Source organism: Rhinatrema bivittatum, chromosome 1, assembly GCF_901001135.1.
Source record: "Rhinatrema bivittatum chromosome 1, aRhiBiv1.1, whole genome shotgun sequence".
Taxonomy (NCBI): domain Eukaryota; kingdom Metazoa; phylum Chordata; class Amphibia; order Gymnophiona; family Rhinatrematidae; genus Rhinatrema; species Rhinatrema bivittatum.
In genome coordinates, this window is record NC_042615.1 from 46130655 (window position 1) to 46155818 (window position 25164).

The following is a 25164-nucleotide window of genomic DNA, read 5'->3' on the forward strand; positions in this document are numbered from 1 at the left end:
CATCCACATCTGCTAGGAGACGGAGAGATTCCGAATGGCTGAGGTCACTGCAGGGGTATATCTAAGGTGACATCAGCTTTGAAACCTGACTCCGTCTCCATCTGTTAGCATGGCAGCATATAACCCATTGGTCCTGAGTTTATTTGGCTACACATTAGGAAATAAGGTTTCACCTGATCTAACTGCACAAAATTACCTCAGGGCTGTCAAAGTTATGCTGTTCATAATGGGTCTAATTACGATGGGGAGAGATTCCTATATTTTAGCACTGTACATCAATAGAGAGGGAGACATTGCAGCTTAGCCAGTTGAGGCAGGGGAGCTGAAATGACCAGGAAAGATCACACTTCATTTGTGGTGGGTCCTGCTTGAAAAGGAAGTCCCAAATGGAACGATCTGAGGGTACCTATTCATCCCTTTTCGTGGATTTCCTATGTTATTTCTTTGCAACTTACTGTCCCAGCCAGATAAAGATACTCTACGGGACTTTAAGTTACAGACCCATGAGGTTTTACCCTGAAAGGGCCTGTTCATTGCTCTGACTGCAGGAGGCATGGGACTTAAAAAAAAAATTAAAATTAAAATAAAGATAGGTTGTAAGAAAAATCAGAAGTTCATAGAAGTTCAACAACCTTCTGATTGCTATGGAGAAAGGACATTTTGTGTTGTAGCAGCATAAACACCATCCTCAAGGCAAGAATGAGTCTATAAGAATGTCCAGCCAAGCTGGCATCTTCACCAGACTACAGAAAGTGAATTATACATGGATGCTTGTGATTAGAGCTGGATGCTCAGTGAAACACACAAACATTCTAGAACCAGTGAAAGCACATAAGTTCAGAAATAACAGTTTAAATTGTTAAGTTTATAAAAGCAAGTTTGCTTATCGTAAACAATGTTTCCGTAGATAGCAGGATGAATTAGCCATGCTGTCCTGGGATCTGTCAATCAGGCCCGGGAGGCGGAGCTTGTCAAAGCAGAGAACAGAGCTTTGCTCTCTGCGGCTGCGCGTGTGTTCCCGCGCAGGAAAGTAACGGAATCTCCTCAGTCTGTGATTAAGCCTTAGTGTCGAAGACTTGGTGACTGCCAGGGAGGAGGGTGGGTCAGCATGGCTAATTCATCCTGCTATCTACGGAAACATCGTTTTCGGTAAGCAAACTTGCTTTTTCTCGTCGATAGCAGGGCTGAATTAGCCATGCTGTCATGGGAGTCCCAAGCTCCTGATCACGTTGTTTATGATATATATGTTTGTACGTGATCTTTGACAGTGTGGCAGTCACCGTGGACAAGAGGATAGAGATTGCAGTATTGCTTGCCCTATCTTCGCATCAGTGGCTGCTTGTTGATCAAGGCAGTAGTGAGATGTGAAGGTATGAAGCGATGACCATGTAGCTGCCTTGCAAATGTCTATGGGTTGTACATTCTTAAGGTGTGCCAAGGAGGTTGCTACTGCTCTGACTTGGTGAGCTTTAGGAGTAGAATGTAATTGTAAATTCTGTTTATCATAGCAGAATTTGATGCCTGTACTATCCAGCTGGAGATGATGCGTTTAGCCACTGGTAATCCAGGTGCCTTCGGGTCAAAGGAGACAAAGAGTTGAGAAACACGGGAGTCCGAGTTTGTCTTTTCTTTGTAGTGTGCTAAAGCTCTTTTACAATCTAGTGTGTGCAGTAGTTTTTCCCTATCATTTGCATGAGGTGTAGGGAAAAAGGTGGGTAATTCCATGGTCTGATTAAGATGGAATTGAGTAACCACTTTTGGTAGGAAGGATGGGTGAGTTCGGAGAACTACCTTCTGGTGATGAAATTGCAAATATGGAGGGTAATGAACCAAGGCCTGTAACTCACTAACTCTTCGTGCTGATGTTATTGCAACCAGGAATACCACTTTCCATGTGAGGTATTTTGTGTGTGCCAAGTCCATGGGTTCAAATGGTGAAAGCAAGAGCTGTTCCAGAACTATGTTGAGGTTCCATGGAACTGGAGGTTTAGATACCGGAGGACGAATGTGAGTTAATCCTTTGATGAAACGAGACAGTAATGGGTGATTGGATATAGGAATATTGTTGATTGGTCTATGATAGGCGCCTATGGCGCTGAGGTGAACTCTGATGGATAATGTTGCTAGACCAGCTACATATAGTGCATGAAGATAATCAAGGAGCAACTGCGGTGAGCAGTCCAATGGTGGTACACTTTTGGAAGTGCACCAGGCAGAGTAACGTTTCCATTTATAGCTATAATTTTTTCTGGTTGAGAGTTTCCTAGATTCTAACAAAATGAATTGTGCTGAAGTGGAAACTCCTTGTTCTGTCAGAAGGAGCCTCTCAATCTCCACGCTGTCAAGTGAAGAGATGAGTGTAGTGGGTGTAGAAGCGTCCTTTGATCTTGGCAGAGAAGGTCTTGTTGATTCGGTAATCGAATTGGATCCATGATGGATAGCCGGAGAAGGAAACTCTACCATGGTTGCCTTGGCCAGGCCGGGGCTATGAGTATTAGTTGAGCTTTGTCCACTATGCACTTCTGAATTGTTCTTGTTATGAGTGGTATGGGAGGAAAGACATACAGGAGGCCTGTCGTCCACGGAATGAGGAAGGCATCTTGAGCGATCCTGAATTGGCTTGGTCTTATCGAGCAAATTTGGGAACTTGAGCATTGATCTCTGTTGCAAAGAGATCTATCAAAGGTGTCCCCCACTGCATGAATATGTCCTGGACTATTTCTGTATTGAGTGCCCATTCGTGAGGATGAAAGATGTGGCTTAGTCTGTCCGCTCTTGTGTTTGCAATTCCTGGTAGGTAAGTTGCTTGGAGATGTATGGAATTTCGGTGAGCGTGTTCGAAAATTATCAGGGTCTCCTTGCAAAGGGACCATGAACTGGACCCTCCTTCAGGTCGATACAGTAAAGTGTGCTCCGTCGGAGCGCACTGTCAGCCTGCTCTGTACGCGTGTTTTCCCTTACCCCTTATTCAGTAAGGGGAGGAAAACACGCGGCCCACCCACGGCACCTAATAGCGCCCTCAACATGCAAATGCATGTTGATGGCCCTATTAGGTATGCGCGCGGGATCCAGTAAGTAAAATGTGCAGCCAAGCCGCACATTTTACTCTAAGAAATTAGCGCCGACCCAAAGGTCGGCGCTAATTTCTTCCGGCGCCAGGAAAGTGCACAGAAAAGCAGTAAAAACTGCTTTTCTGTGCACCCTCCGACTTAATATCATAGCGATATTAAGTCGGAGGTCCCCAAAAGTAAAAAAAAGTAAAAAAAAAAAAATTTGAATTCGGCCCGAGGCTGTCGGGCCGAAAACCGGACGCTCAATTTTGCCGGCGTCCGGTTTCCGAGCCCGTGGCTGTCAGCGGGCTCGAGAACCGACGCCGGCAAAATTGAGCGTCGGCTGTCAAACCCGCTGACAGCCGCCACTCCAGGCCAAAAGGAGGCGCTAGGGACGCGCTAGTGTCCCTAGCGCCTCCTTTCCCTCGTTTGCACCGCATCGCCTCATTTAAATACTGAAATCGCCCGCACCGGCGAAGGGCCGGTGCGCGCGCCGGGAGAGCGGGCGTTCGTCCGCTCTCCCGGCGCGCGCACCTGCTTGTTTGTTGATGTAAAATATCGCCACTTGATTGTCCGTGTAGATCATGACCCTGCGTCCTTTCAGGTGGTCTTGGAACACTCGTAATGCATTGCGAATTGCTCTGAGTTCCAATAAATTTATTTGCAGGTTCTGTTCCGAGATTGTCCATAACCCTTGTGTTTTGTAAATCTCGAGGTGTGCATCCCAGCCCTTGCAAGGCGCATCTGTGGTTAAGACTGCGTTGTTAGGAGGGGAATTGAACAATGCTCCTTTGGACAGGGTGGAGTCTAGGAGCCACCATGCTATGTCCTTTTTCATTTCGGCGGTCAGTGAAATCTTCTGTGTCAATGGTTGTGCATGTTGTTTCCATTGACGTTTTAGACCCCATTGCAGGCGTCTCATATGTAGCCTGGTGTTGGGAACCATGAAAATTGCCGCCGCCATGTGGCCCAGGACTACCAACACCTGTCTCGCTGACGGACTCGGAGTATGGTTCAATGTGTGTAGAAGGTGACAGAAATGCGATATTCTGTCGCCTGGTAGGTATGCCCTGTTGCAAGTAGTGTCCAGGCATGCTCCTATGAACTGTAACTGCTGTGTTGGTTGTAGGTGTGATTTCTGAAAATTGATCACTAATCCTAGTTCCTGTACGCAGCGTATCACCCGATGGAGGTGATCTATTAAGATGTTGGGAGTTGGGCCGATTATGAGCCAATCGTCCAGATATGGAAAGATGGTTATACCTTGTTGTCTGAGATGAGCCACCACCACTATCATGCATTTGGTGAATACCCTGGGTGCAGCCGAAAGGCCAAAGGGAAGGACTTTGTACTGGTAGTGTTGATGCCTGTAGTGAAAGCATAGGTAACGCCACGAGGATGGATGGATTGGAATGTGTATGTAAGCATCCTTCAGGTCGATGGAACACATCCAATCGTTGGTTTGAATGAGAGGAAGGAATGACCTTCAACGATACCACTTTGAATTTCTCCTTGGTGAGAAATGTGTTCAATTCCCTTAGATCCAGTATGGGGCGAAGGCCCCCCGACTTCTTGGGTATGAGGAAGTATGGGGAATAAAATGCTGCTGATTTGGAGCCTGGGTGAATTTGTCGAATTGCTTGTTGTTTGCGAAGCAAAGCAATTTCCTCCCCCAGTTGTGATTGGGGGTTGTGAATTTTGAGTGTGGAAGGATGAGGCAATAAAGGTTTTGTGGTAAATTGGAGTTGGTAACCATGACGTACTATCTCCAAAACCCATTGATAAGAACATAAGAACATAAGAAAATGCCATAGTGGGTCAGACCAAGGGTCCATCAAGCCCAGCATCCTGTTTCCAACAGTGGCCAATCCAGGCCATAAGAACCTGGCAAGTACCCAAAAACTAAGTCTATTCCATGTAACCATTGCTAATGGCAGTGGCTATTCTCTAAGTGAACTTAATAGCAGGTAATGGACTTCTCCTCCAAGAACTTATCCAATCCTTTTTTAAACACAGCTATACTAACTGCACGAACCACATTCTCTGGCAACAAATTCCAGAGTTTAATTGTGCGTTGAGTAAAAAAGAACTTTCTCCGATTAGGATCGGATGTTATTCTTTCCCAGGCTTCCAGGCAAGAACGAATTCTGCCTGGTGGAGCTTGATGTTGTGGTGGTAGCTGAGTAACTAAAAAGATGAAGTCGCTTTTGCTGCAGAAGTCGGCTGTTGTGCTTGTTGTCTCTGGTTACGTGGTTTGCCTCTACGTTGGTTTGAGGTATTCTGTTGTGGAGCAGGATGCTGGTAGGAAGGGTATGTCTGTGTCGAAAAGACTGATAAGATCTATAGGGTCTCCTGGCATATTGATTGCCTATGAGTAGATCCAATATAACGACGTGTGGTCGAATAATTAGGATGTGATGTTAATGATTGTACTGCTAGAGCTTCTTCCTTCAGTTTACCTACTGTGTCCTGGAATCTTTCTCCGAACAGGTTATCTCTTGGACATGAGAGGTTTGTTAGTTTCTCGTGCAAATCTTCACGTACTGAACTTGAACGTAACCATGCTAGTCTGCGGGCTGCAATGGCTGTTGCTGATGCCCTGGATGATGTTTCATGTGCTTCGTAGACTGACCTCAAAAGGTGTCGAGAACACTCTTCCATGTCATGAAGAGGCGGAGGTATCTGATCCGCCGTCGAGGAAAGCATACCCTTCATAGCTTGCATGCACTCATATAGGTATTGTACCATATAGAATTGATGGTGCATAATTCGGGCAGTCAACATTGAGTTATGATATATTTTTCTGCCAAACTCATCTAAATATTTGTTGTCTTTTCCTGGTGGGAATGAGGAATGAGATTTTGTTTTCTTAAATCTTTGCAGCGCGGATTCCACCACTATCAAGGTATGAGGTAATTGAGGTAGAGTGTATGGTGATGTTTTCCTCATACGAAATTTTATGTCTGTTTTCCTGGAAACAGCTGCAATTGCATAAGGCGCATCCCAGGACTTCTGTAAGACTGAATGCAGGAGTTCTTGTGGTGGAAGAGATGTTGGTTCCCCTGGAGTATCAAAAATCTTTAGGAGACCAAGGTTTTCTGCTCTAGGGTCTGCTTCTTTTTGGACCTCTAGATGCAGTATTGTACCCAATTTTTCTAGGAATTTTGGGTATGTGAGGTCTTCCGGAGGGGAGTACGGTTCCTGAGGTTGTTCTTGCGGATCCGATGGGAATCCCGTAGATGATGGGGATGTTTGCATTGAAGGAGAATCAAAAGATGTATCCTGAGTATGAGTTGGCGAGGCTGGTCGATTTGTTATGGGAGATGTCGGCGGCTCCACCGACGGTTCTCTAGTAAGCTGTGCCTTGTGTTCCGGAGAACTGTCATCAGCAATATTAGTCATTTTGAACGATGACTGAAGAGTTTCATAAAAACCTGCTAAAGATTGAGACAATTGATAATATGCCTCTTTTGTATAAGGGGGCATTGTTGTACGACCATCTGGTTCTCTTGAGACACCTGGTTTAGGGTGCATTGGAGTATTTTGAGGTGAAGTATCAGATACCTTTTTGTCGTTTCGTATTTTATTGCCTGTTATGTTCCTCGAATCTTCTGAATCTGTAAAAGTGTTAGAGGAAACAACCTGTATTACTTCTCTATGTGAGAAGGTATTGGAAGGCGGTATATGAGATGATTTAGAAGCTGAAGGGCTTATTTCCCATGTAGCACTCCTCTTTGCTAATTTTTTATGATGAGAGTGTCGTGAGTGCTTATGATAATAGTGAGACGACGAATCTGTATGACTTCAACGAAGGAAGGTGATTGTTTCCTACGTTTTATTGTAATTTCTTTGGTATCAGCGCTCAAAGAAAAGGAGATACCTGAACGAGGTGAAGTTATTGGTGAAGAAGCTGAAGAAGAGCTTTGTGAAGGGTAACGTCATCGTTTCAACTCATTCTGTAGTATCTGAGATGAGTGATTATGTCTCTTATGTGCAGATTTAGAAATACACGCGGATGGAGATTTACGCGTGGATGGAGACTTGCGCACGGATCCTTCTGTTTCTGTGTGCGCAAGGGTTATCGGCGCCGATGTCTTCGGCGCCGCGCGCATAGATCCCAATGGAGTTGAGCGCGTAGGTGATGTCGGCGGCACCGTGCACGCATTTGCTCTGCGCACAGCATTCTTCTATGCTGTGCGTGCCGGGTTCTTCGGCGTTGTACGCGGAAGTGTCATCGGCACCGTGCGCATACAAGAATTGTGCGCCTATCCCTCTCTAGGCACCGAAGATTTGTGCGCCGATAATTTGTGCGCAGACGCAGAGGTTTCTGGCGCCAATATGTCCTGTTGCGGTGCTTCTGGCTCTGTGGATTTTCTAGAATCCATTGGCCTTTGTCGTTTTGAGCTCTCCTTACCTCCAAGAGTGGAGGATTGAGGATCCGACGAAGGTTTTCTCTTTTTTGAAGGAGCCGATGAAGTCGGTGGGCCAGGCGATGAATGAGCCTCTGATGGTTCCGTTGAGGCAAAAAGTTCCTGAAGCCTGTAGGCCCTTTGTTTTAGTGCTCTACGTGACATCCTGGAACAAAATTCACAATCTTCCTGATTGTGATCTGGTCCTAGGCATCGGTAACATCGGTCATGGCCATCCGTGACCGACATTACTTTGCCGCAATGATAGGGTTTAAACCCCGATTTCGACATGTGTATTACTTTAACGTTGAGGAGAAGAACAGCTCCGCGTGCGATCCCGCTCGCGGAAAAAACAGACTGAGGAGATTCCGTTACTTTCCTGCGCGGGAACACACGCGCAGCCGCAGAGAGCAAAGCTCTGTTCTCTGCTTTGACAAGCTCCGCCTCCCGGGCCTGATTGACAGATCCCATGACAGCATGGCTAATTCAGCCCTGCTATCGACGGGAAAATTCTACTTCCTGCAATGAACGCACTGTGAAAGATTCCACCATAGAAACTGTGAAAGCTTACCAAGGCAAAAATTGGAGTATAAATCTAATTCCAAATACTTCTAGGTGATGAAGTATGTAAGCCAAACCTCATCTAAACAGAGTCAGTGGGGTCTAGTGGTTAGAGCAAAGGACTATAAAACAGAAGTAGTCTTGGGCATGAATTCAAGTCTCTCCCTTAGTGACCTGCCTAAGGTCCCAGCTGGCAGCAAGCTACTTGGACCTCCAAAATCCAAATGCAAAAAGCATTACAATTTTAAACATTAAAGCATTAATAGAAAGAAAGGAAAATTGGTTCTAACCTGTTAATTTTTGTTCCTGAAGTACCATGGATCTTTCCAGACGTAGGTTTAATGCATCCCTACCAGCAGATGGAGGCAGAGAACAAAACTGTGAGGCACTGCTACATAACAGAATGTCACCTACAGTCCCTCAGTATTGATCTGTACCCAAGCCAAGAATTCTGTGTTAACAAGCCCCCAATAAACGATAGGGCAAACAGAGACAAATTTGGAGCCCCTTGGACCTAGGCTCCCTTGACTTAACACAAAACACATACTAAAATATGTACACCTCATTAATCTGAGTATATCACATACCAGTCCAGCAACATCCAGAAGCGAGGGAGTCTTTCAAAAGATGGGGACAGGTCTCTTGACTGATCTGTGGTACTTCAGGAACAAAAATTAGCAGGTAAGAACCAATTTTCCTTTCCTGTTTGTATCCCGGATCAGTCCAGACAAGCGGGACGCACCAAAGCCCCTCTATTCTGGACGGGAACTCGAAAGATCCACAAGCAACACACTTTCCTCAAAAGTCACCTCTTCTGGCACCTGCACATCCAAGTGGTAATGGTCTGGTAAAAGTGTGAAGAGAAGACCACGTTGCCGCTCGACAAATCTTCTGCGGAGAAAGCAACTGACACTCTGCCCAAGAGGTTGCCTGTGCCCTAGGGGAATGCGCTCTCAACCCCTCTGGCACTGACTGGCCCTTATAATTGTAAGCCAAAGCTATCGTCTCCTTCAACCATCGTGCAATAGTGCCCTTGGAAGTCTTATTTCCCTTCTTTGCTCCACTAAACAGGACAAACAGATGATCAGATCTCCAAAAGGTATTCATCATCTTAAGACGCATAACCAATAAGGGAAATTCCCTTGCCATTAAAGCATCAACTGCCAAATTCAGAAAGGCCAGTAGCTTGACAACCTGCTTAAGATGAAAAGAGGATACCACTTAGGCAAAAAAAGAAGGAACCATATATAAAGAAACCTCATCATCCGAAAAATGCAGGAAAGGTTCCCTACATGACAACACTTGCAGCTCAGATATTCACCTAGCCGAACAGATAGCCAACAGGAAAGCAGCCTTCAGGGTTAAATCCTTTACGATGCCCTCCACATCGGTTCAAAGGGGGGAGGGGGGGGGGGACCACACAGCCTCTAAGCACTAAATTAATGTTCCAGGCTGAACAAATCCTTCGCACTGGAGGATGCAGATGTTTCACCCCTTCAGAAAACAAACTACATCTGGATGAGAAATGACAAGTCTTCCCTGAATCCTACCTCGAAGGGAAACCAAGGCTGCTACCTGGTCTCAAAGGGAATTATAGGCCAAACCCTTAGCCAAACCACTCTGCAAAAAGGGCAGGATCTGCGAAATGTCCACCTTCAAAGGTTGCACTCTGTTTTGAAAACACCATGATTTGAACACCCTCCACACTTGGACATAACCCACTGACGTGGAAGGCCTCCTTGCCTGAAGCAAAGTCACAATCACAGGCTCCGAATAACCTTTCAAAATGGAGTCGTCCCCTCTCAAAAGCCAATCCACTGGACAGAAGCGATCCTCCTGGTCTGAAAATCCAGGCCTCTGTTGCAGCAATCCTGACAGACAGGTAAAGTGAAAGGGACCATTCACCACTAGATGCAGGTGGTCTGCAAACCATGGCCAGCGCGGCCACTGGGTGCCAAAAGAATCACCCTGCCCAGGCGAAGCTCAATGCACCACAGCACCCGACCTATGAGAGGCTGTGGCAGTCAAAAAAGCAAACAGAATGTTAGGAATTATTAGGAAGGGAATGGTGAATAAAACAGAAAATGTCATAATGCCTCTGTATTGCTCTATGGTGAGACCACCTTGAGTACTGTGTACAATTCTGGTCGCCTCAACTCAAGAAAGATATAATTGCGATGGAGAAGGTACAGAGAAGGGCTACCAAAGTGATAAGGGGATGGAACTGCTCCCCTATGAGGAAAGCCTAAAGAGGTTAGGGCTGTTCCGCTTGGAGAAGAAGAATGTCCTTTTCAATGTCTTTATTGGATGGAGACGTTTAATAACAATAAAAACGCCCATATTATTATTATTATTATTATTAAACGTCTCCATCCAATAAAGACATTGAAAAGGACATTCTTCAGGCATCTACTTTCTTACGCTTGCCCACGGCTTTTCTAGATCGCCTACCTTGTTGTTTTTTGGGCCCAGCTTGTAGAAGAGGCAGCTGAGGGGGTATATGATAGAGGTCTTTAAAATCATGAAAGGTATAGAACGGGTAAATGTGACTCGGTTATTTATTCTTTCAGCTAACAGAAGGACTAGGGGGCACTCAATGAAGTTGGCATGTAGCACATTTAAAACTAATCGGATAAAATTATTTTTCACTCAACGCACAATTAAACTCTAGAATTTGTTGCCAAGGGATGTGGTTAATGCAGTTAGTGTAGCTGGTTTTAAAAAAGGTTTAGATAAGTCCTTGGAGGAGAAGTCCATTACCTGCTGTTAATCAAGTTGACTTAGAAAAAAGCCACTGCTATTACTGGCATCAGTAGCGTGGGATAGACAGTTTTTGGGTACTTGCCAGGTTCTTGTAGCCTGGCTTGGCCACTGTTGGAAACAGGATGCTGGGCTTGATGGACCCTTGGGTCTGACCCAGTATGGCAATTTCTTATGTTCTTATGAACACATACAGCAACTGATGTCAGCCACAGTTGAACTACAGCATCGATGCCCTCCGATCTGAGCTCTCTTCAGCGACTGAAAAACGAATCAGTTTTTAAATTTCCCCAGAGTCATCATGAGGTCCACCGCTGGTCTGCCCCACCTTGCCTGCAGCAAGTCGAAGGCTTCCGCTGACAACTCCCACTCCCCCAGGGCCAGACATCTGTTGAGGAAGTTCGCCTGCACATTGTCCACCCCGGCAACATGGGAAGCAGCTATTCTCACCAGATGTTTCTCCGTCCACACGAACATTTCTTACACCTCCAGCACCATTAGATGACTCTTCGTACTGCCCTAACGATTGATGTACACCACTGTCGTCGCATTGTCTAAGAACATTTGCACCGACTTGTCTCGAACGAGTGGAAGAAACACCAGTAAGGCTGTGTGTACTGCCCTGGTTTCCAGGAGACTGATAGACCAGGTTGTTTCCGATGGCGACCACTGACCCTGAGCTATTTTGCCTTGATAAATTGCCCACCAGCCAAAGAGGCTGGCATCCATGGTCACCAGCACCCAATCGGGCATTTCCAGATCCAAACCTTTCTCCAGATTGTGCCAAGACAGCCATCATGAGAGACTGGACCTGGCATCCTCTGGCAACTGTAAAGGAAGCTGAAATTCTTCCGAAAGCAGATTCCAACAGGATAACAGAGCTCCCTGCCGAGGACGCATGTGAGCAAAGGCCTGTGGAACTAATTCCAGCATAGACGCCATGGAACCCAGGACTTGCAAGTAATCCCAGACCCTGGGCACGGACAGGCGCAGCAGCCAAAGGATGTGACTTTGCAACTCGACAGTTCTCTCCTTCTCTAACCGGGTATCGAAGTGCGCCCCCCAGATATTCCAATGACTGGGCCGGCTTCAAATGAGACTTTGCTAGGTTCGTCACCCAGCCCAATGACTCCAGAAGCTGCAGTACCCACTGGACTGAGCAACCACACTCCACCTCCGACTTCGCCCATATCAGCCATCAGGATACCTTCCTTCCTGAGTGCTGCTGCCACTACCACCATCACCTTTGTGAACATGAGCGGAGATGTCGCCAATCCAAAGGGAAGAGCTTGAAATTGGAAATGTTCTCCAGAACCATGAACCTTCAGTGTTCGGCCCGAAAGGGGATATGAAGATAGGCTTCCGTCAAGTCCAATGACGCTAGAAACTCCCCTTTCTGCACTTCCGCTGTCACTGTGCGCAAGGTCTCCATCCAAAACTGTAGGACCCGGAGGGCATCATTGCCCTTCTGCAGATTGAGAATGGGCTCAAAGGTCCCCTCCTTTTTTGACACACGAAGTATACGGAATACTGGCCCTGCCCCCTCTCTTGAGAGGGGCATGAGTATCCCACACCGCCTCTTGCTTGCACTGGGAGATGCAGTTGGAGACCACAAAGGCGTCCCTGAGCGGATGAGAACATTTTAAGGCATAGCCATCTCTGACCACCGCCAGGAGACACCGGTCCAAAGTTATTCTGGTCCTTGTAAAGAGACAGCCTCCCTCCAATAGCCTCCAGAAAGGAGCAGACCAATACGCCTTCTTTGCCCAATCCTGTTTCCACAGTCCCCTTGAAAACCACCGACCCTTGGGGGACTGCGCAGACTCCAAAAGGCTGCTGTCTTCCAGAACTATGCTTCTGCAATGCTGGACCAGGTGTCCTGTCTGCACGAAACCACCATGCCTCCCGAAAATGAGCTCGTGGCGGAAAGGGCTCTCAGGTAACTTATTACTCTTCGAATCTCCCAACTGCTTCATGAGCTGCTCCAGGTCCTCCCCAAAGAGTAGCTTTCCCTTAAAGAGGAGATTCAACAGCTGGGCTTTAGACCACACGTCCGTTGACCAATTTTGCAGCCATAGGAGCCTCTGCACTGCTACTGCAGAGACCATACTCCTGGTGGAAGTCTGGATCATGTCATAAAGAGCATCAGCCATATAGGCCACTTCCGCTTCCAAGCAGGCCACCTGCGCTGACTCAACTGCTGTCCCTGACCGCTTGTCATGTGCCTTCTGCACCCAGCATAAGCAGGTTCTCTGCATTAAACGTCCGCACACCGCCAAGCAAAGACTCAAAGCTGAAACATCAAACAACCTCTTGAGTAGAATCTCCAGATTCTGATCCTGGACATTCTTTAAGCTCCTGGCCCCCAACTACCGGGATAGTCATCTTTAGGTAACCGCAGACACAGCTGCATCCATCTTGGGCATTCTCTGCAACTCCAAGGTCTGCTCCGGCAAGGGATATAGTTTGCCATAGCTCTCGATACCTTCAGGCTCACCTCAGGAGAATCCCACTCCCAATCCACCACCTTCTTTGGCAACGGAAAGCCCTTATGGGGTCCCCGTAATTCCTCCAGGACCAGATTCACTACCTCATTATCTAAGTCCTCCTAGGTGGCTTTAATCCCCAGCACCTCCAGCACCTGGGGAATCAGCAGATCCAGTTCCTCCCTCCAGAACAGACTGAACACCAGCGGATCATCACCTTCCGCAATTAGCACCGCATCCTGCACTGGATCCCCCAATGCATCCACTGGATCCTGGTCTGGATCCTGCATCGGACCCCCCAAGGCACCAACAGGGTCTTTGCCTGGATCCATTGGACCACCCTGCATCTGGTCAGGATCATCCGTCCCCTCCAACAAACGTCTTCCTCCGCAGCCCATCCGAGCCCCAACGAGCACAGGATCCCTCCTGTCTCCACAGGCCTCCTATCTCTAGCCTTCTTGGCCGCCCGGGACTTCCTGCGAAAGGGTCTCTTGAACCCTAACTCCTTTCTGGCTAAATAAGCCTTTTGGAGAAGAACAAAATCTGTGAAAAATGCCTCCGGATCTGAGCAGCAAGAGTCCTTACCAGCGACTCCCTGAGCCTCTCCCCCTTTCCCTGCCACCAGCAGGGTCCTATTCACCGGGAAACAGTGTGGGAGGGGAGTCCTGAGGCTCTGAAATAGCAACCTGATTCCCAGTACTGGTGACAAAATGGCCACCGGCTCCTCTGAACAGCTCCCTCCCCCGGATCTCTAGAGTCGGCCCAGCTGCCTTCGTGCTCTTGAAACACACACCCCCCTCGGGGGTCCCTGGAGTTCCCGCTCCTGAAGCACATCCTCTGCAAAATGAGGTAGAATCAAGCCCACAAGCCAAGCCCGCTTTAAACCGCAGCTGCAACAAACTTTGCCCACGCTGTGCGGGAGTCGGCATGGTCAAGCCTTTACACTTGGTCGGGCCTAACAATAGCTCCTGCCGACACAAGCACTCCCCGACGCTGTCAGTGCGATGAATATCAAACACCCAGACCTTGACCAACCAAATGCAATTCGGCCTGCCTCCCAGCAGGAAAACAATGACTTACCTGTTGTCTCCGCCCTGTTTCTCAGCCGCTACTGCTGTGCTTTTTGTTTTTTTAAATAAAGAAACAGGACCCAGCCAGAAAAGGCACCACAGAAAAGGAACAAAAATTACTTACCTGCTTCTGGAGGCCGAGCGGTGAGGGTGCCAGGAACACAGAGGGAGTGAAGGGCCACAACTCCTTGCTATCAACCCCCGCCCCCACCCCAACAAGAAGGGTTGAGTCACCAATCCCTCGCTCGCCCTCCTCCACTCGAGGAATGGGCCCTCTAAGGAACCTAACACCTTGGGGAGCTGAAAGCAAATTGCTTACCTTGTAATAGGTCGTTATCCCAGGACAGCAGGATGTAGTCCTCACATATGGGTGACATCAGTAATGGAGCCCTATGTACGGAAACTTCTTTAAAAGTTTCTACGAAACTTTTGACTGGCACCAGAGTGCCTACTGAGCATGCCCAGCATGCTATGATATTCCCTGCCACAGGGGTCTCCCTTCAGTCTTGTTTTGTAGCAATTAGCGATAGCCAAAAATAAAATAATAAAACGTATCGGACCCAACTCCGCGGGGGGTGGCGGGTGGGTTTCGTGAGGACTACATCCTGCTGTCCTGGGATAACACCTATTACAAGGTAAGCAATTTTGCTTTATCCCAGGACAAGCAGGATGCTAGTCCTCACATATGGGTGATTAGCAAGCTAGAGGCTGAGTCATTTTGTAGTGAAACAACAGTGAAGTATTGTTGTTGAAATGAATCAGCCAAAGATCACAGCAGGTTGGATGTGGAAGGAGTTGGGATTACACTGGAAACAAGTTCTTTAAGACGGATTGTCCATAGGCTGAATCTTGTCTTCCTTCTTTGTCTAAACAGTAGTGAGCTGCAAAGGTGTGAAGAGAACTCCATGCTGCTGCTTTACAAATGTCCAGAATAGGTACCGAGCGAAGGTGTGCTACTGAGGTTGACATTGCTCTGACTGAATGTGCTTTTACTCGCCCTTGAAGAGTAAGGCCTGCTTTCTCATAACAAAATTGTATGCAATCTGCTAGCCAATTTGACAAAGTATGTTTACCCACTGGTTTTCCTGGTTTGTTTGGATCATAGGATACAAATAGTTGACTGGATTTCCTATGGACTGTAGTGCGGTTTAAGTAGAAAGATAGTGCACGCTTACAGTCTAAGGTATGTAAGGCTCTTTCTCCCTGGTGAGAGTGAGGCCTTGGAAAGAATGTTGGTAAAACTATAGATTGATTGAGGTGGAATTCCGTGACTACTTTTGGAAGGAATTTAGGATGAGTACGGAGGACTACCCTGTCATGTAGGAACTTTGTAAAAGGTTCGTATGTGACTAGAGCTTGTAGTTCGCTGACCCTTCTAGCTGATGTAATGGCTATAAGGAAAAACGTTTTCCAAGTAAGAAATTTAAGGTCACAGGTATCTATGGGTTCAAAAAGAGAATGCATAAGCCTGGTTAAGACTACGTTCAGGTCCCATTGTATGCTTGGGGAATGAACTGGAGGTTTAATGTGAGTTAGGCCTCTCATGAATTCACTGACGAGAGGCTGTGTAGAGATAGGTGTGTCTCCCAGCTTGCTATGATAAGCTGAGATTGCACTCAAGTGTACTCTTACAGATGAAGTCTTAAGACCAGAGTCTGAAAGATGGTATAGGTAATCCAGTAGCGAGGTAGTGGGGCAAGTGAAAGGATCTACTGCTTTCTGAGTGCACCACAAAGTAAACAGTTTCCATTTGTAGGAATAATTCTTTCTAGTGGAAGGTTTACGTGATGCTATCAGCACTTGAGATATAGTGGTTGGAAGGTTGAGTGGTTATAAGATCAAGCTTTCAACATCCATGCTGTCAGGGACAGGGATTGAAGGTTGGGATGGCGCAACTGACCCTGTTCCTGAGTTATGAGATTGGGAGCTACTCCCAGGCGAATTGGATCCCTGACTGAGAGATCTAGAAGTGTGGGGAACCATACTTGTCAAGGCCAGTATGGGGCTATGAGTATCATGGTCCCCTTGTCCTGTTGAAGCTTCACTAGAGTTTTGGTTATGAGCGGTATCGGTGGATACGCATATAACAGGCCTGAATTCCAATGGCGAGCAAAGGCATCCTTTGGCAGGCTGTTCTGCTGCCAGAGGAGAGAGCAGTAATTGTTCACTTTGTAGTTCAGATGGGATGCAAAGAGATCTATTGTTGGTTGACCCCAGCGTTGAAATATCTTGGTTGCTAGCATTGGGTCTAGAGACCACTTGTGTGGTTGGAAGTGACGGCTGAGGCGATCCGCTACTGTGTTGTGGATGCCTGCTAGGTAGGTGGCCCGTAGAAGAATTGAGTGTGCTAGGGCCCAGTCCCAAATTTGAGCTGCTTCTTGACAAAGGAGGTAGGAACCTGTTCCCCCTTGCTTGTTGATGTACCACATGGCTACTGTGTTGTCCGTTTGGATCAGAACAGTCTTGTGTGAAAGGCAGTCCTTGAACGCATGTAGTGCATAGCGTATAGCTCGAAGCTCCAGGAAGTTTATTTGAAAGGAGGCTTCTTGTTTTGTCCACGTGCCCTGTGTCTTTAGATGACCAATGTGTGCTCCCCAACCCAAGGTGGACGCATCTGTAGTTAAAGTCACTTGTGGAACTGGTTGCTGGAAAGGTAGGCCTTTGAGCAAGTTGATCGTTGATGTCCACCAGAGAAGGGAAGATCTCAGATCTTGTGTTATCTGAATGGGAGTGGACAATGGTTGAATGGCTTGAATCCACTGATCTTTGAGTGTCCATTGCATTAGTCGCATGGTCAGTCTGGCCATGGGAGTGACATGAACTGTTGAGGCCATGTGTCCGAGTAGGGTGAGGCACTGATGAGCTGTAACTCGAGACTGATAGCGAATAGAGTGCGCTAGGAGAACGAGCATTTGAGCACGGTCTCTTGGAAGAAAAGCTTTTGCTGTGATGGTGTTGAGATCTGCACCTATGAACTGCAACTGGTGAGATGGTGTGAGATGGGATTTCTCGTAATTGATGAGAAATCCCAAGGAGTGAAGCAACTTTATTGTGAGCTGGAGAGAAGTGAGAGCTCCGCTTTGTGTTTGACTCCTGATGAGCCAGTCGTCTAAGTAAGGAAATATATGCACTCTTTGTTTGTGAAGATGTGCCACCGCTACTGCAAGACACTTTGTGAACACTCGAGGTGCTGAGGCTAGGCCGAATGGAAGTACTCGGTATTGGAAGTGTTGACCTTCCATCAGAAATTGCAGGTACTGTCGATGAGGAGGAAAAATGGGAATGTGAGCGTAAGCTCACATTCCCATTTTTCATGGTGCCTAACAATACCATCCTGAATTTCTCTTTCTTTAGAAATTTGTTGAGATTTCTGAGGTCCAGGATAGGACGTAGGCCCCGGTTTTCTTTGGAATGAGGAAATATCGGGAGTAGAATCCTCTGCCCCACTGAGGCCTGGGAACTGGTTCTATGGCCCTGGCTTTCAGAAGGGTGGATAATTCTGCTTTCAGGATTGTGGAGTGATGAGACACTGTCCAAGATGAAAGAGGAGGATTTTCGTTTGGTACAGTGAGGAAATCCAAGCGGTACCCTTGAGCTGTAATTGAGAGTACCCATTGGTCTGTTGTGATGGAGGTCCAAGTTTGATGGTAGTAAGCTATTCGACCTCCGACTGGTAAGTGTGGAAGAGGATTTCGAGAATGGTTTCTGCTCTCTGGCTGGTTTTCAAAAGCCTGATGTGGATGCAGTAGGCGCAGGCTGCTGGGGCCTAGAGGGCCTCTGTCGAACTTGAGAACGCTGTGTAGGGCATGGCTGTCTGGCTCTGGTAGCAGGAGGGTAATATCGTCGAGGGCGATAATATGGTTTCCTCACTTCTCTTCTAGGAGGCCTCCTAGAAGGTTGGTGCGTCTCTTGAGGAAGTTGAGACAATTGTTTTAGGGTTTCCGTGTGGTCTTTTATGGTTGACACTGCCTCTTTGACCTTGTCTCCAAAAAGGTTTTCACCTAGACAAGGTAGGTCTGCTAACCTTTCCTGTACTTCTGGCCTAAGTTCAGAGGATTTTAACCAGGCCCATCTCCGAGGCTGATAAACGGGAGGCCGTTTCGAAAGAATCGTAAGTGGCTCTCACCTCGTGCTTGCCTGCTTCTAGGCCCTTAATCACGAGACGGAGGAAACCCTCTTGAAACTGGTCTGGTAGTTGTTGGGAAAGAGCTTGAACCTGTTTCCACAGGTCACGCTGATACTGTTTCATGAATAATTGATATGAGTTTATCCGTGAGACCAGCATTGCTCCTTGGAAGATCTTTCTTCCTAAACTGTCTAGGAAACGACTGTCTTTACCTGGAGGTGTGGAAGCATGTTGTTTCAGTCTCTTAGCCTTTTTCTGGGCTGATTCAACCACTACAGATTGGTGTGGCAACTGAGATTTTTGAAACCTTGGAATGGGTTGGACGAGATATGTGGCATCAGCTCGTTTATTAACTGCTGCCACAGAGCCAGGGTGCTCCCACATCCGGTACATTAGCTCTTGCAGGACTTCGTGCACTGGAATAGCTAGTATCTCTTTAGGAGGATCCACGAACTGAAGGACCTCCAAGGTCTTCTGCTTAGTGTCTATTTCCGAGAGGAGAGAGAATGGAATAGTGTCAGACATCTCCTTTATGAAGTTAGAGAAGGAAAGATCTTCTGGTGGTGATTTCCTTCTGTCTTCTGGTGGTGAAGGTTCAGATAGGATATCTTCTTCAGATGATATATCATTCCCTGAATCCGTACCAGTATCCAGTGGATGTCCTGATGGTCTAAGAGGTTTAAAGGGAACCTCAGACATTGGAGTATGTGGTCTCATAGGCGGGATAACCCCTGATGGACCAGGCACTGGTTCTGGAAGTGTATCTGAATCGAAATCCTGAGGTGAAGTAGAAAAAACTTGAATTAGTGAATCCAATTTATCCATTAATGGTTGAAAAATGGAGGATTCTTGACCTGGCATCGATGGTGGTATCGGTGCCGGTGGCCGAATGGGAATCGACGGCATCGGTGGTCCATACGCAGGAACCGGCGGCATCGGCATCGATGGCATCGATGGTTGTGGCGATGGTACTGCCGGAATCGGCATCGAGGGCACCGGTGCTGGAACGGGTGATGTCATCAGAATCGGTGTCGAGGGCATCGCTGGCGTAGAAGGCTGAGGTCGTGGCATCGCCTCAATGAATGCATCTCTGACCGCTTGACGTATATACACATCAAGTTCCGCCCGCATGGATGGTGAAAACAGAGCACCCATGGGGGAGGCGGGTAATGGCGATGCCGGTACCTCCTCAGGGCCCTGAGGAGGCACAGTTCCCTGCGCCGGAATCGGCGGGGATCGCCCTGTCGATGGCTCTGAAGCCTGATCCTGGAGCCGAGGTTTCTTAGTAGGTTGTACCGCCCTCTGTCAATGGCTCGCCGGGTATCGAGGTCGCAGATGCCGTATGCGGCCTACGGTGCCGATGGCGATGCTTTTCCTTTTCGCGGGCTTTTTCACTGCCCAATGTCGATGCCCTGGACGATGGTGAGGGGGAGGAAAAGGGAGCATCTCCCGACTCACCTGGTAGACGTTTTTTGAACACGACTTTCCGAATCAACCCAGCCGGAGACGATTGTGTTGAGGTGGATGGAGCTGATAGAAGCTGTATTTTAAACAATTGCTCCATTTTTTCTAGTCGGAGACGTCGGCCCTTTGATGTCATCGTGGCACACAAGGGACAAGTTTTAACATCATGGGTTTCACCAAGACAGAGGACACAGTCCTGGTGAGGGTCCGTAATGGACATGTTCCTGTTGCATTTGGGGCACTTTTTGAAGCCTGAAGCCATTTTGGGGCCGGACAGCCGTCGACGGCCAATGACCAGGGACAAAAATTGTCAAAAAGCGGAATGGAACCGCGAAAATCCAAAAACTTACTGCGACGGTGTTTACTAAGGGGAGACCCTTTGCGGCTGAAGTTTTCTAAACTTTTTTCAAAGTTAAAGTTGTGGAGAATTCCACAGGACTCCTAGAGACCGCGAGGCTAACTGCTTCACGGAAAAAGAAGACTGAAGGAGACCCCTGTGGCAGGGAATATCATAGCATGCTAGGCATGCTCAGTAGGCACTCTGGTGGCCAGTCAAAAGTTTCATAGAAACTTTTAAAGAAGTTTCCGTACATAGGGCCTCCCATTACTGATGTCACCCATATGTGAGGACTAGCATCCTGCTTGTCCTGGGATAATCCTCTTTCCAATCTATTCTTTTTTTTTTTTTTTTCTTAAACTCCAGACTGCAGGTTTGCACCTCTACCACCTGCTGGAGACAGAGAAATATGAGGGACTGCAGCTGGCACTCTCATTTATGTAGCAATGCCTCAAAGTTTGTTCTCGGACTCCATTTGCTGGTAGGGATGCATAAACCCACTTGTCTGGACTGATCCGGGGTACAAACAGGAATGAGAAGTTGTTTTTGATTTTAAGAATCCATCAATTAAGTATAATAAAGAAGACCATGCCTGTGATTCCAGGGAATGTAGCAGAGGGGACAGAAAAAGATCCCCTTAAGCCACAGAATGAGAAAAGTCAGCCAAAGTTTGGCAACATACTAGGACAGGGGTGGCCAACTCTAGTCCTCGACAGCCACAAACAGGACAGGTTTTCAGGATACCTATGATGAATATGCATGAGATAGATTTGCATACAATGGAGTCAGCGCATGCAAATCTATTTCATACATATTCATTATGGATATTGTGAAACCTGGCCTGTTTGTGGTTCTTGAGGACCAGAATTAGCCACCCCTGCACGAGGAGATCTTTTGGGGAGTATGGGGCAGGGGAAGGGAAAAAAAATCTAAGGAAAGGCAAGAGAAAATTGTAATCAAATTTTAATTTAGGATAAATAGACTGGAGTTAAACCAGGATGGTAGAGAAAAATTCCTCAGGCCATGAATGACAAGGTTTGCAAGGTTTCTCAGTGTACTATATGACAGGACACAAGGAAAAACACCACTGGAGAACCGACACCAACCCCAAAGTGCTCCCCCACCACACTTTTTCTTTCCAAGCCATACATACAGAGAGGGCAGGGAAGGCCTCTTCGTCCATGTGCTGCATCTCATAAAGCGAACGGGACTCTTCAATGGCCTGTTTCTCTCTGCGCTCCTCTGGAGACAGCCCAAAGTAGCCACCTTCTCGGCTAGTATCTTCTGAATCCTCGCTCCTTTCACGATCTGATCTTCTGTACAGAAGAGCAAATTTTGATAGCTAAGAAAGTAGACCTCATTCACAGCACAGTTTCAGACGTATACTGGCAGTTTTACTATACCACCTCCTCCCTTCTTACTTCAGTAATAACAGGTTAATCAAATACATATACTTGCTGCAGAAGTGAGACATGAAATCAAGAGTCCCTCTGGTGATAAAATATTTTTCTGCAAACACAAGACCTGTGGGTTCCTGCTCTGCAGTTGCTGGCACAGATTTACTCAAGGCACAGCTTCAAATCTTACCTGCACTGAGAAAACCGAACACAGTACTCAGGCTATGTTTTTTCTAAATCTAATGTCAGACAATGAAACCTCTCAATGGTTGATGACTATTGCCAAACCACTACATTGGGAAATGTCCGTAGCCTGTTCTCATGGTGCGGTAACTGAATATGTAAAAATAAGACTCAGAGATATGAGCATGAATTGTGGCAACACCACAGACTCATTCCTGCAGTAAGACACTGATCACTAGTGGGAGACTAGAGAGAAATGCACTCTTCCTGACCAATAATATTCTTGCATATTATGATCAAGAGCACTTTACAGTGTTATCTACTTCCTAAGCAGTTCAAATAAAGGATTTTGGTATGCACACTACTCAGCACAAGTCACATGGGACACTTTGCACCTTTTATAAATCACTTGTCCCAGCAAGAAATTCTTTTGGGATAGAGTTCAATGCCTCCCATTCCCTACCACCAGTAGATATTCTTGCATCATCAGCTGAAACTGTTGCAACTTTTCTGTCAATTTATGACGCCATTGTCCGCAGTCCCTTTAAGTAGCCCTCTTTCCAAATTCTTAGGCAGTTTGGAAATGCCCAAGGTCATTCCTCAAGCTTCACAAGATCCCTCCTCCTATTTTCCACACATTCCTGACTGCCTATCCTGTTGAAGATTTTGGTATCATCAGCATGAAGACAAACATTCTCTGACAATCCTTCCACAATATTGCTCACAAAATCGACGAAAGAACCAGTCCAAGGACCGATGCCTGAGGCACACTGCTAGCAACATCTCTCTCCTCTGAGTGAACTCCATTTTTCACTATCCTTTGTTGCTTTCCAATCAACCAGTTTCTAACCCATTTAGTCACTTTCAGGCCCAAACCAAGGGGACTCTATTTTATTTTATTTTTTTATATTCCGTCTTTGGCACTTCAAAACAGATTAAGTTCAGGCACTGTAGACATTTCCCTGTCCCCAGAGGGCTTATAATTTAAAAGTTTGTACCTAAGGCAATGGAGGGTACAAAACTAACTAACTCTGGATCCAACTCTGCTAAAACCATGCTGCCTCCATTGGACTGCAATCCATTCATGGCAGTATGGTTTTACCAGAGGTAGATCTTGTCAGACAAACCTAATCAATTTCTTTGATTGGGTGACCAGGGAGTTGAATCAGGGGAGAGTGCTACATATAGTGTACTTGTATTTCAGTTTCACATTGGTGGTATATATAAATTGAGCACCCTTAGCATAGGCCCTAGAGTGAGCAACTGGACTAGAAACTGTTGAGGGAGGCCACAAAAGTAAGTGGTAAATGGCGTTTTCTCTGAGAAAGGGGTGGGTGGGTAGGGGGCATTTATTAGCGGTGTGCCTCAGGAAGCTGTCCTTTGATTGGTTCTTTTCAATATTTTCCTGAGCCATTGCAGAAGATTGTTGGGAAGGGTTTGTCTTTTTGCCATATTGTGGAAAATATGAGGAAGGATCTAGTGAAATAGATCTAGTGAAATGGTCTAGGGTCTGACAAATAAGATTTAATGCTAAAATATGCATAACTGCTACATAGGTAAGGTGTCTCAACCTTATAATTCAGTCATTTTACTGAGAAAGCTAACTTGAGTTCTCAAATTTTGCCCTGGATCATCTTGGGTTGACGCAGTCTAGCTGTGCTAAGTCATTGGCACAGAAGTAACCAGTGCTGGGGGGATTTTGCTCAATTTGCTGTAAAGCCTAGACACTTTTCAAAACTGTTCTTTGGCTCTTAGCACAGGAGTAACAAAATGGTATCTGTAGTTGAAAGACAATTCCATTCTTCCTGTTCTAGCTGCTATTCTGTGAAGGGAATGAATAAGTTGTGAGTTTTTCAGCTAAGCAAGATGTTTAGCACATGGAACCCTCTTTTTAGCTGGTAAAGTTGGTGGGTTCTGATATGGGAATTTGTTCACTGCATGTGGCACTAGTTTTATAGGTTAAAGGTTTGTTTGTTTGTTTTTTGGGGGGGGGAACGTTTGTGAATTGTCATTGGTGCAAGAACTGTGTGAAAACTTGCGACTAGAAAGGGAACAAGGAAAAAAAAGTTAACCTTGTTTCAGTTAGTTAAATTTAGGGACAGGGAAACAATGGATTGCACAGAGTCCGTGGCCTAGGGCAATTTGAACTTGCGATCCAGCAGTTCGCCGCTGTTTGTGGTTCAGCGGTGGGCATCAGCTTCAGGTGGCATCAAACTTGCATATAGTGGAGGGGTGGAGGGAAACTGGAACCAGGAGGTTGCTGATGGGGGCCAAGAGTAACATAAGTATGAGAGAAAAAAAAAAAAGTGTGAAAGCTTGCTGGGCAGACTGGATGGGCTGTTTGGTCGTCTTCTGCCATCATTTCTATGTTTCTATAAAAGTGTTAGATAGCCAGTGCATCTAATCCTATAGCCTGGGACTAGTTACTTGTGTTGCTGGGCAAAAATGCTTACATTGTTAAATCCCTAGTGAATGCATTTACGGTGTTCAGAATGAAAAAAAAAATCAGTTTAATGAGATGTTACAGGAGTTGTCTTGAAGGGAGGTTAACAGGTCATTTCCAGCCACTGTGCATTACATCATCGCAGATCCCTTCTATTTCCCATTCAATATTGTGGGATCCCCCACAGGTGTGTGTCACTTTTCAAGATTTAATGTGTCTGTATGAATGATTTTTAAGGGTTCCAAAAAAGCTATTTAAGAAGTTTCTATGAACTTCGGGACTTTATGACCTATGATTCAAATTCAAGACATTTTAGCTGGACATAAGTCACACGAAAGTGAATGCAATGCCCTGCATCAATTTATGATGGTCATATGATAAGAGTACAGTATTTTTTCTCAGATAAGCAAGAGAGTGGAATCTTTTGTATTATTAGCAATTATACAAGACATTTCAACCTTTTGTGTGTGTGCTAAATCCCTAAAGAGCAACAATGTTATTTACCCAGATCCTGAAAAATGAACAGTAATATCATAACAGCAAGCAAGAAACAAGGCAAATATTCTCAAGAATAGGAGATCTAAAGGCAGTGGAATATGAGGTGCCCCCCCCCCAAGTGAAAGCACCACAGCGGGAAGGGCTGAGTGACGCGTGCAGGTGCTCCCCTCACACCAGACATAAAGATGGAGTGTAAATCCCAGAGAGGTGCCACCCCTCTGCCCGATACCTAAATATACTTCCCCAGCAGGAGGGCTTTTGCAGTTTGGATGCCCAGGGCTGGAACAGGCTCAGGAAAGGCACATCTGCTCATCCACACAGGAGCAGAGATAAAACCCCTGGATATAAACATTCGACAAGTTAAGGGAGCACAGTATTAA

The 25164-nt window shown here is 46.5% G+C and overlaps 1 protein-coding gene across 3 annotated transcripts in view; it reads right to left on the bottom strand.

Annotated features, from left to right (window-relative positions):
- Positions 1-25164, bottom strand: part of OTUD4 (OTU deubiquitinase 4) — a 234325-nt gene that overhangs the window by 92651 nt on the left and 116510 nt on the right. For 2 of the 3 annotated variants that reach the window (XM_029600808.1, XM_029600977.1), the window contains one exon: positions 21417-21579. In XM_029600808.1, coding sequence (XP_029456668.1) covers positions 21417-21579 — 163 coding nt within the window. The remainder of the gene's footprint in view (positions 1-21416; positions 21580-25164) is intronic. The other variant, XM_029600893.1, reaches the window with a different exon arrangement.